This window comes from Mustela nivalis (assembly GCF_964662115.1).
Source record: "Mustela nivalis genome assembly, chromosome: 1".
In the NCBI taxonomy this organism is placed as follows: domain Eukaryota; kingdom Metazoa; phylum Chordata; class Mammalia; order Carnivora; family Mustelidae; genus Mustela; species Mustela nivalis.
The window spans coordinates 108,602,921-108,624,348 of NC_139020.1; the positions used below are offsets into that span (position 1 = coordinate 108,602,921).

The window sequence follows — 21,428 nt, forward strand, 5'->3', positions numbered from 1 at the left end:
GGATATCCTTCATGGATATTATATTTAAATATATATTTATTTTGGAAAACGTCAAACAGTTCAGTGATCTCTTTAAACACCATGCAGGGTCATGACTGAAGGTCTAAAATGCAGAGATACTGCCAAACAGTAACACTGTACTCCAACCTACACTAAGTAATACTTACTTCAAAAGAGAAGCTCTCAAAGAGTGGCTACACTTATCCATTGACTTGAATTTCTCCATTCACAAATAGGACATATTATATAAGCCCCAGATGTTCTTTTACCAAGTTGATATTCTGAAGAGATACTCTAGAGGCAGGAAGTGTATATATGGATGACTTTGGCAAGCATCGGCATCAAATTGGGCTTCATTTTCTATCTGGTCTCCTGGCCTAGTTGGAATGGTTGCCTCCTAGGAAGATCTGGCACATCCCTCGTCTAAACACAGTGTCTCCTCACTATCATCCCCCGCATTTTGCCAGTAACTGCCTTCAGCAAGATAGGAGTCGCTTTCCCTAAAGGCTTTGGACATGATCACTTTCCCCTTGGCATCTTTTAGGGAATGGGAAAGCTACTGCTCAGACATTATTTTATTAACTCCTCTTTTTTCTGAGATAATATACTAATGGCTCTTCAAAAGATGTAAGATCAAGGTACTCTCTATCATTTGGAAAGGACCTTCAAAACCTTTTCATTTGATCTTCACGAACAATCTCATAGACTAAGCAGGGCAGGCATCCATAGGCAGATTTTCACAGATAAAGAAATTGAGAGGTATTATTACAACATATATGTGCACTTAACATATGAAGATGACATTGCTGACAACACTTACAAATGACAGGCTTTATCCTTCCCTGGTCCATGTTCCTACACCCACTTGATTGCTTTGTGAGTGAAGTCATACATTTGCAGAAGGCTGAACATAACCAAACAGCATTCTTCCCCAGGAAGCCAGCCTTGATATACACCTTCCTAGAACCAAGGAACTGTGAAATATCACCAGCAGCATTTTAATTTTCTCAATGCATTTGCTAACTACTCTGTGTCATGCTGCTTATTACTTCAACAGTAGATGTAGCAGAGGCCACACATAAACATACACTTATCCTTACTTTCTAATATTCTGGACTTATTTATGTGCATGTTATTTAGTTATGTACATATATAATTATATTCTCATAGGTACTAACATATTTTGTTTTCTTACTGAAATACAGAAAACAAAAAGGCCTTTTGTGACAGATGTTATTATTCCTCATCTCTAACTCTTATCTAACTACAGCAAGCTAATATATATATATTTTTTCACTTCTTTTTTTTAAAGATTTTATTTTTTTTTTTTGACAGAGAGAGATCACAAGTAGGTAGAGGCAGGCAGAAAGAGAGAGAGAGAGAAGCAGGCTCCCCGCTGAGCAGAGAGCCCGATCGATGCAGGGCTCGATCCCAGGACCCTGAGATCATGGCCTGAGCTGAAGGCAGTGGCTTAACCTACTGAGCCACCCAGGTGCCCCAGTATATATATATATATATATATATATATATATATATATATATATATATATTTTACTTCTTATTCATTAGAATTCTGACCTGTCCACTCTTCTTAAATCATCTTATAAAGAATGTGAAGGTCCTTCTTGAAACAGAAATGTCCTCATTTCTCTATACCTGTATGATGGCCTTCATTATTTGGATAGGAGAATAATGCTTTGCTTTAGTTCTCTTGCCTTTTCGCTCTCTGGGCAGTGTTCTCTGGACCTACTTGGATCCTCTTGGCATCTTGTAGAACAAGCTGAATCCCAGGTGTTAACGTTCTTCCCTAGGAGGAGTGGAATTGGGTCAAAATTGCCTTAGGATGATATTACGCTAACACTTTCTTCTAGCTAAAAAAAATATTGTGCCATTTGATGTCTTGTTTAGTATTCATCATTGGACTTCAATGTGTATTTCACTATTAAAACATGGATTGTCAGGGCGCCTGGGTGACTTAGTGGGTTAAAGCCTCTGCCTTTGGCTCAGGTCATGATCCCAGGGTCCTGGGATGGAGCCCTGCATTGGGCTGTCTGCTCAGCAGGGAGCCTGCTTCCCTCTCTCTCTGCCTGCTTCTCTGTCTACATGTAATCTCTGTCTGTCAAATAAATAAAATCTTTAAAAAAAATGGATTGTCTTTCAGTTATGGTGACCAACGAGATGAGAAGTTAACAGTGTCTGTTTTTAAGACCAGGTTTTTAAGACCAGACTTCCCTATCTGGTCTTGTTCTACCCCTTTCAAGTGTCTGTTTCCAAATATTGCTCTTTGGTTTCAGGAAAAGCTCTCCTCTACTCCTTCCATTCCTAGACCGGCTTTCAGGAAAGGTGGTCATATTAGTCATCTACCTATCAGGGTAGTTTGAGGCAGAAGTGACTTTCTCCTTGCTCTGTCTCTGGTGGTGCAGATGTCTTCTGTGACATCCGCTGTGACTGAGCAAACTCTCCTGAACATAGGGTTAAGTATCCTGTGGGCATCCAAGAGGACAAATGAGGCCGTGGTTCATTCCCTCCCAGAGCTCACAAACTACTCAGGGAGACCAATTACAGGCAATGACTAAAGAACTGGCTGATAAAAGATCATGGTCACAGGAGAGCACAGGAAAAACTGCATCTCCAAATTGCCGTTCCTATGAAACTTATGGGAACTGGCAGTTTGGAGCCTGGTTCAGAATAAAGGTCTTCGAATCTTCTCTTTTCAGGTCTGATTCCATCACATCTGAGAAGAAAGACTCTCTAAGCTGAACCTCCTTTGCTTTTCTGTCATGGGTGCTTCATGGAATAAAGATATCTATGACTGATCCATTTGTTCAGCTAACACATAATGAACATTGATTATGTGCTCTACTTGGTGCTAAGCATATCACAGTAAGAAAACTCTGTCCCCATCAACTATTTTATGTACTATTGAGAATAATGTGAACGTTAAGGGATAGCTGTGATATAGTGTGTCAAGTATTGTCATAATGATAAACACAGTCTACAAGGAGAAACAAGGGAAAAGCACGTAAGTTATGAGGCAAGATTGGACAGGGAAGCCTCTAGCTGCTTTCTAAGTTGAGACAAGAAAGGCAACGGGAGTTATCAGGGAAAGGAACTGAGAAGGAGCAGGGTGAATTTATGAGTCTAAAGGTAGAGGAGTGTGGCCGAAGCACAGGTTGTGAGTGCTGGGGTATAGCAGGGAAGATGGGAGAAGATGGAAAAGAAAACAGAGGGAAGACACTTGGTGAGACATGAGCCTCTATAGGTGAGTAGGAGTTCAGATCATGCCTGCCATACTCAGGAGCACCTACTTTATTTGGAGTGCCATGAGGATTCATTGAAACTTAGTCGGCCAGTGACACAATCTAATTTGTATTTTAGAAAGAGTAGTCTTCCTGCTGTATGCTGCATGAATTAGCAAAGTATTAGAGAGAGAGCAGTTAGTGAACCTTTAAAATGATCCACAAGAGGTGACCATCAGGCCATGGCAATAGCAGTGGAGCATAATAGAGAATTCAGTAGATGTTGAGGAATTAAGAGCTATAGGACTAGGGGCCTGATGGCTAAGTATTGCGGAAGAAGAGAGAATCAGACGGACTTCTGGCCTGGCAGGCTTTATAGCTGTGACCTCATTTACTGAGATTGGACTGAAAAGGAAGAATGAGTTTACGGGGGAGATATGAAGATGATGAGTTCCTCTTTGGATAAAATGAGTTTGGGGCACCTGGGTGGCTCAGTGGTTTAAAGCCTCTGCCTTTGGCTCAGGTCATGATCCCAGGGTCCTGGGATTGAGCTCCGCATCGGGCTTTCTGCTCAGTGAGGAGCCTGCTTCTCCCTTTCTCTGTCTCTGCCTGCCTCTCTGCCTACTTGTGATCTCTGTCAAGTAACTAAATAAAAATAAATTTAAAAAAAACTTTAAAAATGAATTTGCAGTACGTGTGGGTCAACAAAGGTGACATATATATTAAGCAGTTGTTTAGATGGATTTGAACTTGGGAGAGAGATCTGACTGGAGATACAGATTTGGGAGTCATAGACGTAAAGATTATGGCTAAGCAGTAAGAATGATGGAGCTTGCTTAGAGAGAACATCCAGAGTGTGCTCTGACAAGCACCAGCGTGTGAGACATGGGTGTGTGCTGTGCGTTTGTGGTGGGGTCTTCCTGAAAGAAATACATGCAGTGAACAAGCAAGTAGAAAGAACACTGGGAATGTGCAGTTCCAAGGGTCAGAAGGACACAAGAATTTCTAGAAGGATGATGTCATCAATCAACTGTGCTAAAGATGATCAAGAAGGATACGGAATGGAAAGTATCTATTGCATTGTCACAAAAGCATCACTGAGAATATTTCAAAGGGACTGAAAAACAGATTTCTATGGGTTCAGATGTGAATGAGATAAAAGTAAATAGAGACAGCATGGCGGCCTTTTTTTTTTTTTTTTTTTTTTTTTTTTTTTTAGAAGCTTGGTCATGAAAAACAAGACTCTTCACCTTTCTTATGCTTCTAAGGTCAAACGGAATAAATGTGCTCTTTTCCTCCTGGCTATCTGTTAGATATCTGAGGAGACTGCTTCAGTGTCCTCCATATTTTCTTTCATCTCAACTAAAATTCTCCAGTTCTTTTTATTGTTCCTCATGTTGGGGACCACAGTTGGTGGTCCCTCACTCTCTTCAGCATAAAGGGGAAGGTTATCTCACAGGCCATGGGTCAAGATGACCAGTCTGATCATGGAAATAGGGAGAATTTGAGAAGCATTGGTTGACATGGTAAAGTGTCCCTTTATTATTTCATTTAACAAATATTTTACCATGTGTCAGATAGACACCAGGAGCCCATCAGAGAGGAAACAATAATTTGTGTGGGCTTTAGAGGAGTGTCTCCAGGATAGCTCCTCAGAGATGAGCTTTATGGAGCCAAGAGAGAGTGAACCTCAGACTCTTGGAGAAAGGAGTCATCACAAGGAGTAGGTTTCTTTTCTTCGTAGGCCAGCTAAGTCTTCCTAGGAGTTGGGGGCAATAAGAACAGGAAAGAGGAGCCTGAAACCTTGCTCTTCCTCTAATTTGCTTTGTGACCTGAACTAAGTCACTCCTCTGAGCATCTGGTTTCTTATTTGTAAAATGAGGGTGTTGTCAGATATCTAAAATGTCTGGCAGTGCTCTTGGATTTCATCATTTGAAACCGACTGAATATTTACTTTGAGAAAAATAAATCCTGTCAATGTGCCATTACTATGGTATTTCTGGACCTATGTGGTAGTTACCTGGGTGTGTTTATTTTATGATCCTTCATTTATGATTTTTTGAATGCATGTCATACTTCAGTAAAAAATATTTCTAATAAAAATGTCATTAAAATAATAAAGGATGCAGTTTTTTTGGGGGAGGTGCAGTTGGAGAGAATGCTGTTGTCAGCATTTGGATAAATGTCTTTCCCCAAATTTCACAAAATCTTTATGTGAGAAGTCACAGTTGGCCCAGCAGGAAACCCAGGCTTGGGGGCGACTTCCTTCAACAAAGCTCCCAGCCAGGAATATCTGGTTGTGGAATGTGTGCTAGCACTGCTCCCTGGCACTGAGACTAATGCTGGGCAGGTAGTAATCCTGGTGACATAATCCACACACTCCCCTGGGATATCCCAATAACTGGGAAAGAGACTTGTTCTCATTTCTAAGCCTCATCACCATCTAGTCTCTGAATCAGTGGCTTCAAAATTAGGGAACCTATTTACTTTGGAGAGGGAAGAAAAGAGGCTGCGGTAGGCTGAATTGTTGCCCTTTGTTGATTCTTTTGAGTTCTCTGCTCCTTCCTTTATCATTAGTATGTGGAAACCATATTTGAGGTCTTATAGTCCCGTTGAAGCACATTGTCCGGACCCGGCGTCTTTATTCTGGTCAAAGAATAAAGATTCTGTTCTTCTGGAGGGGATTGGAAGGTTGGTGATTTAGCCTCAATTATTCTTCTTCCCAGGAGGAGAATTCCACCACTTTCTGTCCCCTCCCTGTCCTAAGCTCTTCACCATCAGGTCAACTGCAAATTTAGGACACCTCTGCTACTGTGTGAGATAAGTCATTACATGTGATTCCTGGCTTAATGGTTGGCTTATACGTTGGCCTCCTTCTGCTTTTTTAAGCACATCCCCAGCCACCTCCTCCCCAACTCACAAATCCTTGTACAGGTTTATATTAATAGCTACTTCCAGAATTTATCTTTGTGGGGGAACTCCATTTATTTGGGGTGCTGAAGGGGAGAACCTGAGTGACTTGGCTATGTGGATAAAACAGATATGTCTTGGGATGCCTGGGTGGCTCAGTTGGTTAAGCCACTGCATTCGGCTCAGGTCATGATCCCAGGGTCCTGGGATCAAGTCCCGCATCAGGACCTCCGCTCAGCAGGAGCCTGCTTCTCTCTCTGTCTCTGCCTGCTTGCGTGCTTGTGCTCTCTCCCTATGACAAATAAATAAATAAAAATCTTAAAAAAAAAAAAAGAAAAGACAGATATGTCCTTCAAATAATAAACACACAAGGAAGAAATTGTTACCCTGGAAAGAAAGAAGACACAGATGAATGGTGCAAAGCTGGACCGTATGCAATGTGACTCACCCCTCTAGGACTTCTTTCAGTCCTTGGTGATGTTGTTAATCTCACAAAGCATCTGGGGCGAGTGAAACCACTATAGTGCCAGCCCTGATGCTGCATTTGGGTTGCCTGTGAGGGAGCTGTTCCAGCAGGGATGGAGGTGTGGTGACAGCAGAGAGGAGGTGTGAGGAAGACTTCAGACTCTCATCCTGCCAGAGAGTGGCAATTTTAAGCAAGTGATACCAACTCCTCAAGGGGTGTGGGCTGGAGGTGGGCAGCTGGCATTTCAGTCACACACACCATATTACCTGCCATCTTTTGAACACAATGCTCTTCACACCTCACAGCTGTGCAAGGACTGGCCTTGCCCATCTCCAACATGCTGTTGGCTCTATGGCGCCTTTCTCTACAACTTTAACTTTCCACACTCTCAGCCCTTCCTCCGCTCACCCCTGTTAATCCTGCCTTCTCTTTCCACAGTATTTGTGTGCATTCTCCTAGTGTGACTTGCTCACCAAAGTCTGTAATTATCTGCTAGATTGTGAGCTTCTCTGAGGAAAGACTGTGCAATGTGCTTCTATGTGTGTCTGTGTCTGTGCCTGTCCAGAAGATGTTTCTATCCATGTTGTGCCCAGAGCTTCATTCCTCAGCCCACCAACATTTACTGAGTACTCATGTATGAAGTATGAGGTCATGTGCCAGCAACAATAGATCTGACGGAAGCCTTGTCTTTCAAACTTAGACCTGACAGAGAAACAAACAGGGTGCCCATTTGAGAACTTGTACTTGGTACCTGCTCTTTGTCATGCCCATGACAACTTTGGGTTATAAAGATGAGTGCTTGGAGTTGCTCATGGCCCAGGAGTGAGGACAGGGATGTCGTGGGGATGACACAACAGCAAGATAAGTGCTACAAGTCAGGGACGCAAGCCCTACCATAACCTCACTTTGGAGACTAGTGGAAGTGTTTGTGGAATGTGTAAGAAAATTAATCTCAGGGAGTCACAAGGGATCTGTAGCCTCACAAATTTTTCCAGCCAATATCTTTGTCTTTATCAATTCTTTTCCATATACATTTTTGAAGAACCCCCTTTAAAAATTAGTATCTGGTGTGAGGGGCTCAGCAAATCTCTGCATGTTTACCTTCTTATATGCAAGAAGACTTATTGGGGCCCTAGTGTGTCTCCAGCCCTGGCTTGAGTGAGGTGCCCAGGGTATGTCCCTAGTAGCTCTGGTCAATATAGATAGCCATTTGCACTAAAGGGAAGTCAGAGGCCAAACACCCCAGAGTCTTCACAATGGGCACCCAAATTCATGACATGGCAATTCTCTTCCTCTGACCCTACAGACTGTGCATCACAGGGGAACTACCATGTTTGTGGGAGTCATATAGTGAAGATGAGATGGGGAAAACCATACATGAGCAACCTCTCCAAACTTAGATCTAGAATATTGTGGGCACTGGAGAAAAGTCCAAATCTTGTAGCACTGTTGAGCTGGAAGGAAACTTGGGTATAATCACTCGAACAGTTTTCAAACTTTCACATAGTGTTCTCTCCACATGAAAGCTTCAGAGAAGGTCCAAAACCGGAGAAGTGGAAACATTTTGATTGAAATGAGTTACTCATGTATGCAAACCATGAAGTCTGGCCGCTCACTTTTGTTGACAAGGACTCTACGGTACAGAAAGAAGAGGGACTTCCCTAAGGTTACCCAGTGAGTGAGTGGGGATGCCTTCTTCATGCCAGACCTGTGTTTCTCCCACCCCCTTGGCCCTGAATGAGCACAAGGCCCTGCCCGCCAGGGGGGGCCCAGCTGGGATTGAAGAGACCCTGCATCCATTCAACTTTCCCCCAGGATATAAGCAGCCCTGCTGGCACATTATCACTAATGTACAAAATGTGAAATTGTGAAGGCTTGTTTGCCAATTCTCTTATCTCCGCTGGCACAGAGAAGGGCTCGTTGGAGTTCTGCGGTGTTAGAGTATTGTTTCTCCACCTCACATCCCTTGGCTGTTCTCATAGAGACTCAGGAAAGGCTGCGCATATAAATTCACATAAATTACCTTTACAAAATGTCAGAATTAAAAGTGGATTTTTATTTTGGGGATGTGCCTCGAGCTTGTTAACCCCTTCTAGTGGGTACATGTGTCACCATCAGAAAAGCAGCTGACTTCTTCAAAAGCAAGGTAAGCCACAGGAACTTATGCCCACGCTCCCTCCCCAGCCGCGCGCTACCTCATTGGCAGAGGTAGCAATTCTTGTCAGAAAACTATGGACTTTCCTAAGCTCCTGGCTGGCCCATAGATAATCCTCTGGAAATAGTATTTTTAATCTGGTGGCCGCCATAACTTCACTCTTTATCACTTCTTTTTTTTTTTTTTTTGAGTTTATTTTTTAATATTTTTTTAATTTTTTATTTTTTATAAATATCACTTCTTCTTAATTGACTTGACTGGTCAAGTTCAGAAGAGACACAGAACCCACCTGGGCCTCAATTTCCTCATTGACAAAATGTGGAGGCTAGCACAGATGTGTGTTTCCTAACTAGGCATTGTCTGCCCAAAGATCCAGAAAGGTGGTAAGGGGGATACTTAAATAGCTATTAAAATTTCAAAAGCTTTACGGAAATCACAAGGCACCTGCAATAGGGTTACATAGAGTTAAAATCAATCCCATGGAGACTTCCGGAGTTACATGGGAGAAGCCAGGGAAAGTAAAGAAAGTAAGGGAGAAACAGCTGTGCAGGCTTGCCAGGGAGGCAGAGGAGGTGAGGATCCAAGACTTCCTAAAAGAAGATGGAAAAATGGGAAAGATAGTGCTGGAGAGTGGCATGGATGGGCCTTGAAAAAAGGTCCACCATGAAACAGCCCGAGTTTTACTGCTATTTATTTTACTGGTATCTCTGTGATACTTTTTATCATGTCTGTCCTATTCTTTATTAAACTTTTGTGAGAAGGAAAAAGTCCCCAAACTCCCCCTTTCTTTGCCTCTGGTTGGAGTTGTGGCCACTCAGTGTGGCCAGCTACTTCTTTCAAGCTGACCAGAAATTTTCAGCATAGTTCTTTATACACTTTTCTAGAAAACAAATATTTATTGGGGTCAACTCTTCAGGATGTCTCTTTAATTTTAATAAAGCAAAAAATAATTATCTTAAGATTGCACAGTTTTTCCACAGGACAGAAAGACAGAAATCTTTCAGTACATAGTGGAGGAGAATCTTCCAGAATAAGGAGTTTGGAGGCACTGGAAAGGGTGGGGAATGTTTCTAGATCTGATAGTTTATTAGAATGGAATGGAATATTTCCAGAAATATTAAGGAGCCAGTGTCAGTAGTAGGATGGAGCTTTGATTCGGGGTCACATTATCATTTCCATGACACTAAAACTCTTTTGTCTTTATGGGCCTCTCCACCATAACATTGTCAATATTAAAACTTACATTTCTATGTCATTAAATAGTGTCATTAAATCAAAACATTTCTTTTGACCATAAAAACTGTCTTTTCTTTTCTTTTTTTTAAATATTTTATTTATTTATTTGACAGAGATCACAAGTAGGCAGAGAGGCAGGCAGAGAGAGAGGAGGAAGCAGACCCCCCACAGAGCAGAGAGCCCGATGTGGGGCTCGATCCCAGGACCCTGGGATCATGACCCAAGCCGCAGGCAGAGGCTTTAACCCACTGAGCCACCCAGGCGCTCCTCTTTTCTGATATTAAAATAAATTGACATGTTTCCTGAGCCTCTAAAAGGTTTGTGGACCATAGGCACTGTGCCTGTCATACTTAACAAATAAAACTCAACCTGATGCGAGGTAGAGGAGAAAGCTTTAGCTCCTGGGGTTGGGTGCTGGGTACCTGCTGGGGATGCAGGAGAAGTTGCTTCCTGGGAGTTTTATCTCCCAGCCCCAGAGCAAAGCAGAGATGACTGACTGAGACATTCGGCAAAAGTGTTTCCAATTGATCAACATGTAAATTTGGTAACTGTATCTCGGCTTCTCTTCTAGGTGCTCCAACTTGAATCAGTGAGCAAGAATCCGAAGTCCTGTTTTGATTCTATTTAGCTACTTGGGTGAGGCCCTCACCTGAGTGTTCCAAAGTTTGCAAAATGAAGGCGTTGCACTAGACATTGATTTTCCAGCCACAATTTATGCCCTATGTGCTTCTGAAATACTATCAGAAAAGATCGTAGAGAGATAGATGAAAGCATGTATATAGTGAGGCAGGTATACTAAGGTGAGGACCCAGAAATAAGTTATTTACTGCAATACTGTATTAAATTTAGCTCTGAATTTGCTGGCAGCTGAAAAATATAGAAGACTTATCATCTAATTGAAGGAAGAATTGCACAGGTTATTTACTTTAGATATTTACTTGGCATTACATTGAAGGTCATGCAGAAGATATGATCACTAGTTGACCTTCGAGGTAGCTAGCCTCAGGGCAGCTGGAAAATTCTCCCCCATCCCCTGCCCTTGAAATGTACATTCCACCCACTATTCCCACAGTGGGAACCACAGCTGAGGAGAGACAGGACATAGCTGAGAGAGAGAGAAAGGAAAAGAGAGTGAAGGTGTTAGAGACCATATTGACCTTATATATGATGGAATCCAAGTATGTCCTGTGTACAAACTTTGAAGATTATGAAAAATCTTCAAAAAAAAAAAAAAAAAGGCAGGGAACCTGGGTGGCTCAGTGGGTTAAGTGTCTGCCTTCAGCTCAGGTCATGATCTCAGGGTCCTGGAATGGAGCCCCATATCAGGCTCTCTGCTCAGTGGGGAGCCTGCTTCTAACCCTTTCCCTCTGCCTGCTGCTGTCCCTGCTTGTGCTCTCTCTTTGACAAATAAATAAATAAGCAAGCAAATAAATAAATCTATCTTTAAAAACTAAATAAACTTTTACGGTTCTAGCGGGCACATGTAGAGAGGTGCCTGTTTTGAAGCACCAAAGACAGCTCACATTAAGTTCTCTTGCCTGTTAAACCGGCCACCTACTGCTCTTTGTCTGATCTCTCCTTGCCCTCTGTGTCGGGGGACGGCTTCATATTATATCAGAACATCTCCAGAATTCGCAAATCAACATATTTACTAAACATTGTATGTTTTATTACAAAAGCAGCACTAACACAATTTAATTTTTTTTAAAGCAAAAAAAAAAATCACTTTTAATTCAATTACCTCAATAAATCTAAGTATTTTTCTTATGGTCTTTATCAATGTAAAAAATTATTCAAATCATCCTATCTAGAGAAAATCTTTTTTTGCTTTTTTTTTTTTTTTTTTTTTCCACTTAGGAAGATCCGTTCTTCACTTCCTTGCTCTGGCAGTGGTTATGCATGTTATTTTAAATGTCTGCAGGCTATCAATTGGACAGACTTTGCAACTGTCGGTATTTACTTGATTTCTATTTCATTACCTCCCACAATAAGCAATTAATATGACTCCCTTTTGCTCATTGGAATGAGATCAGGTCAAAAAGCATGGACTTCTTTTCTAAGCCTTGACCTTACTTCCCTTAGAAATTGTGTGATTTGAGTACTAAATGCTAAAACTTAAGATTCCATGGAGTGTTAGAGAATAAGGATCTTTTTAAATTATAAATGGCCCCGAATGGGTCTGTCACAAGGCATGCTTTATCCATGTGAAGCAGCAAAAACATTTGAATTTGTCTGGATTTGTTTTCAGTATTAATACGCTTTTAATATTTCAATGTCCACTATTCAGGCAGAGGTAGAAGAGCTTATCTGTTGCGTTGGGGAGATAAATCGTCTGGGAGGAGGGTGATGAGGAGGGGAACTGGCCCCTTCGATGTGGGCGCTCCTCTCATATTGGGGAGGTTGTAGAGGAAGTTACATTTGCTGTCCTTGCAAAGATGTCCCCATGACCAGAGCAGAGCTGGAATCATCCTGGATTAAGGCGGCCAGACTCCATTTTCCACGATTCGTGGCTGTTAAGAATTGAATTGGAGCTGAGTTTCCTTCTTTCCTGGATCTCAAACAGCTTGGTCTCAAAGTGCTCTGATTTTCTTCCCAGAGTGTTTCCAGAGAAGACAGCCTGAGGGAGAGGAAGTGGTGCAAATTAAGTCCTCCCCCTGTTTTCCAGGCACAGGAGCCTTCTGCAGATGTCTGTTGTGAGGCATGCGTTCACAGAGTGTGGCAAATACAGAAGCAGGCTTTTCTTCCCGCAAAGGCACAAACCTTCCTTAACAGGTTACAGGGAACTCCAGAAACACTCTTCCTTCTAACAGCCTGGTGGGTGGTTGAGGCGGCAGACCTGCCAGGGAGGCTGAAGTACTTCACTGATTGTTCTGTCTCTGTCTCTATCTCTCTTTCTCTCTTTCTCTTTCTCTCTCTCTCTCTCTCTCTCTCTCTCTCTCGCACACACGCACACACACACACAAGTGCACGCACACACGATTTCTCCTGCTTCTATGGGTGTGCCTTGTATTTCCTACAGGCCAATTGCTGCCTTTTATGCATTTAACTTAAAAAAAATTACTGAAGACTCAGCAAAGCCATCCTGCTGTAACACAGCGTGCCTCAGGATGAGCGCGCTGGACTGGTCTGGAAGCCCGGTTGGGAGCCCAGGGTGGGCATCGGATGCCCCCACAGCTATCTGAGTGTGCCCTGGGTGGGTCCCTAAATGCTGTGATTCCCAGAGAGATACAGGTAAAATCATCTTGTAGGGTTGCTGGGAGGATCCAATGGGGGACTCATCATGTGACCTACAGAGTCCCCTAACCAGCTGTGTTTTCTCCTGCATTCAAATATCACAGGGTGACTGGGTACGTCCACCTCTGTCTGAGAGAATCCCTGTCATAATTGACATAATTGCTAATAGTGCGTTTTTCATGCTCCAAAGGGTCCAGCTTTAGGCAATAGGTTATGTGCTCATACTATTGTTACCTCTCTTAATTCCAATGTTAAGAATGTACACTGGCTGGGGTCAGGGCTGTTTCTCATGGTCTAGTGTTTCACAGGAATTGAGGAGATCGGATTTATCTGATTTAGGAACACTGAAGCAGCTTTGAGAATAAGATGGCATTCCCAGTCACAGTGAAGCAGGGCGCAAAACTCACCTTCTGTGTAGCCTGGACAGTGTACTTACTGCAGGCCAGACTATCTGGTCTCAGCTTGGAAATGGTGACCTGATGTGGGGGCGCTTTTTACTAGAGTAGCGTGTGCTTTCTATTTATTTTGTTCAATTGTGCTGTGTATTTATAAAATAGATTAAGTTTATTGTGTTTTTACTTAAGTCATATATAATCATTGCAAGCATCCAGAGACTTCTAAATCAAAAAATGAAAATCACCTATCATCCAGAAATAACTATGAATATTCTATTTTATTTCTTTTTAGATGTTTTCTAACCCTGCCACATAATACATGTATATACATATTCAACTTCCAGTTTCCTTTCTTCTTTCTTTTTTGTCTTTTTGAATTATTTTTAACCCATTTGAATCTAATAATTTATAATTATTCATAATCTTTTTTCATTAACAATATATTTTGGATGGATTTCCATGATAAAAATATGCACTTACATTTTTAATGTATATAATGTAAATTACATTTCACTTTATGATATAATGTATTTAACCAATTCCCTACTGACTGGTTCTTCATTTTACTATATTCTTTTGGTATTAGAAACAGTATTGCATGAGTATCTAATGTGACTGTTACACACAATGTTTTGCTATTAGACATAAAGTTGTGTATTTTTCTACTATTAGACACATGTGATGAACTACCTTCTATATTGATGTCTTTGGTCATTTTTCTACATTATTTCCTTAGGATAAAATTTTGGAATCGTTGTTTTTTGAGTTAAAATATGCTCAGTTCTAAGTGCTTTTGTGCCCTATTACTACCCAAGCAGCATAGGAAAAGGTGCATTATTATTCCTTTTAAGTGTTAAATTTTAAGTTGTCAGGCTGATGGTTTTTTTAAGCAAAAATTCTATGAAATCTTGAAGATCGATTGCTTGGTAATTATTTCATACTGCCATCTCCATACTCCGCTTCCTGTCCTCTGGGATTCAAGGCTGGGGGGTGGGGGAGGATCTACTTACAGCCACCTTTCGTCTGTCTAGAGGGTCTCTGCTTCCCACCCCTCCTACTCCCCCCCACCAAATGGCCTAACAGGGTGGTAGTGTCTGCGTTATTGAACTGATTCATTAGTGCCTTTGTTTAGTTAACGTGTGGGTGCTTTTGTCAGTTTCAGGAACATCATTTGCACACTGCCTACTTTTTGCCAGAGCAAAGGACAGAGGTGACTTCTTTCCCCTCTTTTTTTTTTTTTCTCTACTGAGAAGATTGTTTTTTCCCTTGTTTTAGGTAGAAGAAATGTCAACGATTAGGAGTTTTGAGGGATTCCACCCTGTGTCTCTGAAGCAAGAGGGAGATGACCAACCCTCTGAGACTGACCAGCTGTCCATGGAGGAGAAGGACCCAGGCGAGGACCCGGAGCCAAGGCAGATTTCAAGGCAGCCAAGTGTGACTGAATCAACACTCTACCCCAATCCTTATCACCGACCTTTTGTCTCACGGAAGTACTTCGCTACACGGGTAAAATTTTTGAGGTTACAGTTTGACCTTCTAAAATACTATGCAAGACTACTCTTTAGAATATTCTAATATCATTATACATGCTGCAACTTTTACCAAGTATTTTCACATTTGTTACCTAACAGTCATAATAAGCATGAAGTAGTTAGCTATCCTTGTGGCATTTTATAGGTGAAGGAGCTGAACTTCAGAGAAGTTAATTGTCTATTTTTGATAATCATGTAGTGTTGAGGAGAAGCTGGTTATCTTGTTTCCGTGGATCCTTGGCTCTTCAGTCCTGTGCTCATGTTAACCTTGATCTCCATAGATTAATGACCTATGGAGAGAAAATCCAAGCAGCTGGAATATAAATCTGTGTGCGCAGAGTGGGTATTTGCTGCATGTTTGAAAAAGACGGGGTGATGGAGTAGAAAGCCTTGCTGAGAATAGGTTGAACCTCAGGGTCTACACTGGGATACTGGGATTATAGTGTGGGAGTAGCACTTCGAAATCCCAAACCCTTGCCTGCTGTCTGAACCTGAGCTCTTTCTCCTGAGCATTGGAGCTGAGAGAGCAAATGGAAGAATGAGTATGGATATGGAGTTTGTATGTCTAAATATAAAAAAGAATGAGGTGCCTGGGGGGTTCATTCTGTTGAGCATCTGACTCTTGATTTTGGCTCAGGTCCTGATCTGGGGGGTTTGAGATCAGGCCCCATGTCAGGCTCTACCCTGGGCATCGAGTCTACTGGAGATTCTCTCTCCTTTTCCCTCTGCCCCTCCCTGCTCACTCTTTCTCTTAAAAAAAAAAAAAAAGAAAAAGAAAAAGAAAAAAAGAAATTTTGAACCTCTAGCATTTAGATCAAGTGGCGATGGCGAGTGCTTCCTGGGTTTGAGTACTTTCTCTCTCTCAAACTCTCCTTCCTACTTATCAGTGCTCTTTCCCAATCCTTCAGGGTTCTTGTTAACACAGTAATTGCTGGCTCACAGGCCACAATCAGTTGGTGGATAAATGCAATTGCACAGTGTGGCAATAGAGACCATCTCATTTTTGAAGCAATACATGGGACACATTTTGAAAAAAAATTTTTTTTTCAACTCAATCTTATGAATAAATTGTGGCTAAGATGTGACAATATATAAAGCTTTAACGAATCCTGATTTGGTAGTTTTTAGAACATCTTTGGTTAAGATAAAAGTTGAACTAAGTTGACTCAGTGTGTGTGGGGTGTGTGTGTGTGTGTGTGTGTGTGTGTGTGTGGTGACATATGCGGAGCATATGGTTTGTTTTCCAAATCCTGTGAACTTTATTGAATAAGCAAAATTAAGTTGTAAGATGCATCTGGGAAGGAAATCAAAGCCCCCCACTTAAAGTCATCTCATCTTTGGTAATGATGATGTATCAGTCACAGCTTGATGAGATAACAACCATGAGTGGTACAGAATAAGAGAGGCATCGTGCTCAGAAGTGGGTGCAGTTATGAAGGCTGGGTGTGTGTGGGGGGGCTATGCAAAGCTATAGTCTTTGCCTCTGCTGATGGGCCTGAAGTTGCCCCATGCTGTCAAGTGAAGAGGCCGAGAACACGAGCTGCCACAGTGGCTGCTGTCCTGCACTGATCTGCAGGGAAATGACCGAGGTGTCATTCTGCCTTGCAGGCCTGACACTAATGTCTCTCATGGCCAACTCTAACTGGGAAACAGATAGGAAAGGAAATTCTAGAAAATGCAGTTCTAGCTTAGCTACATTGACAGTGTAAAGCCACCATGGAGTTTTCTTTGTTTGAGTGATGCTTCTATTTGTGTGGCTCTATGTAACTTATTCAGTGAGGCCCCCTGGAGTGACACTGTAAGGTAGGCCGAGGAGGGCTTATCATTCTGGTTTCATTGTGGACATATTACAGCTTCAGGGGAGTGAACGATATTAGTGGAATGCCTATAACTAGAATCCGTATCTCCTGTCTGTAAGTCCAGTCAGTGGTCTTCCCACCATCGAATACAATCGCATTTACCGCCCTTTCCTAACGGAGCCAGTGACAGACTCCAGTCCATGTGAAGAATATCTTCTTCCTTGGGTATACAGAAACAAGCCCTAAATTCTCAAGAGGTTGGGAGGGAAAGCTTCTAATCTTGTTAATGAATTTAAAGTAGACTTGAGGACTCTTTAGGGGCTGAGAGGGCTACATGCTCAAGGCGCTCAGCATTTGCTCTCCTTCAGACCAAGAAACAGTGTGTGTGTGTGTATTTATATATATATATATAATATTCTGTGAGCATGTGAGTGTAATGAATGTGCTTTATATGTATTTTTATATTTTTTATCTATATCTTTATCTATCTATAAATTTTCTCATTTGCAATGAGCAGATAAAATACCAGTTTTATACAGAGGTTTAAATATTCTTAGTACAATGCGTGGCACTAAATGTTCTAAATATTCTTAGTATAATGCATGGCATGTCTATTAACATTTCATAAGCAGCATCTCATTGCTATAATGAATGCTTTCTTCCTTTCCTGTTGATTTGACATTCCCATTTCTGTATTTGGTCATAGGGAATGAATGACGTTAAGTGCCTGTGACCTCACCATGACTTCCAGAGGGAGACACCAATGTAGATGTATAGCATCTATAGTAGTAAAGAGGTTTGAGTGAAGGAAACTAATTCACTTCTCAGGGAATAATTCAATAAGACCCTGGCTCTGAATGATTCAGATCTATGAAAGATTCATCGTAAAGTATCACTTCTTAGAACTGAAACAAGATCGACAGATGATCTGGTCCCCTGGTTCTCCATCTTCATCATGTAGACAAATGACCTGGAAATCTTGTGATAATGCTCATCTGACTCAGTAGGCCTAGAGGAAAGCCTCATACATATCTTCTGGCAATAAGATGCAATCTGTCCACAGACCAGACCTGGAGCACCAATGAGCTAGTCAACATCAAGGCTTATAGAGGGATGCTTGACCAGTGTCATAACCATTAGTGAGCACCAACTTCCCCAAGAGGCTAGTGACAAGTGCTAAAGCTAGGGTTAGAACCCAAGTTTTCCAATTCCCAATTCATAGTTCTGTGATCCCATGAAGCAATTAAAAGGAAATAAGTTTATTACAGTACAAGAGTTTAAAGCATATAGTTTGTAAATTCAGAAGAACAGTAAGTAAATGAGTTGAGGAATTTCTTGATCAAGTATTTTGTTTTATTACATGTTTTAAGACCATTTCACAGAATGTGGTTTATTGAAAAAAAAAAAAAAGAAAAATGTCAATAAGCAAAGTAAAAGTCACCATAATCTTCCTGTCTAACTTTAACCAAAGTATATTGAGTGTGTGCTTATACGTTTTGGTGTATATTCTCTCTTACTTTCCTCCTCACATGTACAATTGGTTGTATAAAAATATTTCCTATGTCAATAGCTAAACTTCCATAAAATCATTTTTTACCATTCAATAACATTCCACTATAGAGATATGATTTAATTTATTTAACTTTTGATGGATATGTTGTTTCCTACATATATATATATATCCATATATATCCATATATATATATATATGGATATATACTTAAGATTTTATTTTATTTGTTTGTTTGACAGAGAGAAAGAGTGAGAACACAAGCTGGGAGACAGAGGGAGAGGGAGAAGAAGGCTCTTTGCCAAGCAGAGAGCCCAATGCTGGGCTCGATCCCAGGACCCTGGGATCATGACCTGAGCCGAAGGCAGATGCTTAACCACTGAGCCACCCAGACGGCCCTTCCTACTTATATCTTTTAACCCAGAAAGGAGAGTTAGTCTTTGGCTTGCTGTGGCAGAATGTCACTGAGTTTCTTGGGTACTGAGAGCAGATACCCAATGTTATGATAAGAAAGAAGCCAATTATAAAGTCAATTATATGAGTGTCAGACTGCATATGCAAAGATGTGACTGGTCTGGAAGTTTAAATTAATCCAAGGCAAACAAGAGGCTCTATCTCATGACCCTGAGATCATGACCTGAGTCAAAATCAAGAGTCAGACACATAGCCAACTGAACCAGCCTCGCAGCTGTCCCCAAGAGTCATTTTTTAAGTATCATAACCTCATGCATTAGATCATACCTCTAATGCCTTAAATCATACCAGATCATAAAGGAAGTCAATCTGGTTCCTTAAACCTCTCATGTTATTTCATGGGGTATCTGGGATATTGTTTCCTATCCACAGACTTCCAGACTATTATTTATTTCCTGAACTGTGCCCTTCCAACATAGAGACATTCTTGCTCAGAGCCAGAAGGAGCCTTAGAGGAATATCCAGTCCAACCCCTGAAACACACAAAGAAGACATGACTTGTCCAAAATCAACCAGCAGTTAAAGGCCATGCCAAGACTAAGAGCCAGGACTCCTGACACTTTTTACCACCCCTCCAGAGCCTCTGACCTTGGACAACGAATGAGAGTTCGTAGGAATGAATGTCTGAAGCACTTGCCGTCACTCTGCTTGGATAATTTTTTCTCCTGTTTTTGTTCATTTGCTATTTTATTGCCTAGACATATCTAAAAAAGGCCTAGTGCCTTTTCTGAACAAAAGTACCACTCAAGGCTAATAACTCGAGGTATATTATGATAATCCCTTTAGTTGTGGAGACTGATATTCAAAAGCAACTTCTTATGAAAGGAACAATACTTGATACGCATGGGGAAAGATATTTTTAAACTCCCTGTAGGACTCTATATTTGCAGATACCTTATCAGAAAGTTGAAAGCGATTAGGGATGGGGAATTATCTCTAAATTTATACGTGAGAATGTAAATTACATACAAACTAATGGGACTAAAACTATTTGATCTTTTAATATTTAATTAATGGTTCCCCATGGCCTTTTTATAGCCTGTGTTCTATTGTGAGGAACGAGACTTTAATAAGCAGGTTTGGGACTTCCCATTGTGTAGCAAGATGTCATTGCTTTCATGACACTAATTTGGCTTTCATACTCTCTCCCTTCCCCTCTTCTCTTACTATAGGGTTCCCTGTGTCTTGCTCTTGCATTGGGAACAACTAAATATATTAGTTGTATTGTTATTGTCTGTGTGAGCTTCTTCCTGGTCTAGAAATTACACATCTCACTGGGCAAAAGGTTTCTTGATTCCCCTCCTTACAGTGAAATCCCTTGAAGATTGTAATAAAAGTGGTGTTTCTTTCTGAGGGCAGGCACTTACCAATAAAAAAATAAGCAACATTTCCTTTATTTTCAAAGAGAGACAAATTTGCCCTGGACTTTACAAATTGCATCCAATTTAGAGCTGTTTTTTCTTCCCGTATGTGTTTACCATGGAGTGATTTCTATCTGGGCATGATGGTATCCACAAGAGAGATCTTATTGTGTGTGAGTCCCTGGGAGCACTCCTTTCTATGCTGCCCTCTCCTCTTACGGTCTAAGGATCTAGTACATGGTAAACTATTATCAGCAGATGGGAGTATTATTTGTGTGACAACTGGCCCCTGGCTAGTCTAGCTTCAGGAAAGGTAGGGAACCCCCCCCCCAACACACGTCTTTGAAATTCCCTTAGTAGGTTTGTTTTGACTGAAGATACTCAGCGCTGAACTATTTAGAACAGATATTGCCTACTCAGCTATATAATAACTTATAAATAAGGATCCCCCTCATAATTTTTCTTCAAATTTAACATTAGAAATATACACATATTGAATGATGGGTACTTATTATTCCATTGTACTTTCCTATTAGTCTTAGGCAGCATGGCGTCTTCAAGCTAATTGTTCCATTTCTGTGACCATTTGACCCCCAAATCCTGGTACGACTATTTTCCCTGTATTTAATATTAACAATAAGAATGAAAATACAGTGTTTTATTATTCAATGTTCCCATATGTTTTTGGCATTTCCCAACAATTCTGTTACAGTTAATATTATCTTACCCACCCAGCAAATGAGTAAACTGATATCTGGAATAATAAGGACATAATATGGGTCTCATGGTGAGCAGAAAGTTTGAGATCTAAACCTTGTCCTGGACACAAGTCAGAGTGTTCACACACTATCTCGTTTTCTACATCGAATGGCAGTAGTTAATTTATTCCAGTTAACTAACAATGGCAAACAGAAGAGAGTAAACTATTAAAATACAGTGATTAACTGTCCCATAAAGGCACAACGACTGTTTCTGCTAAAGGTGATGACACCACACTCAGTGACGACATTCACTGACAGAACCCTAGAGACTTCCCAGCCATTTCATAAAAACCACAGTGATGTCCAGTGTTTAGGTTTTGAAAAGGTGTACAGTAGAACATCACCTCTAGCCACTG

The 21,428-nt window shown here is 41.1% G+C and overlaps 1 protein-coding gene across 4 annotated transcripts in view; it reads left to right on the forward strand.

Annotated features, from left to right (window-relative positions):
* Window positions 1-21,428, forward strand: part of TPRG1 (tumor protein p63 regulated 1) — a 224,338-nt gene that overhangs the window by 92,323 nt on the left and 110,587 nt on the right. For all 4 annotated transcript variants that reach the window (XM_082694901.1, XM_082694902.1, XM_082694900.1 and 1 more), the window contains one exon: window positions 14,911-15,141. In XM_082694901.1, the coding sequence (XP_082551027.1) occupies window positions 14,911-15,141 (231 nt within the window). The remainder of the gene's footprint in view (window positions 1-14,910; window positions 15,142-21,428) is intronic.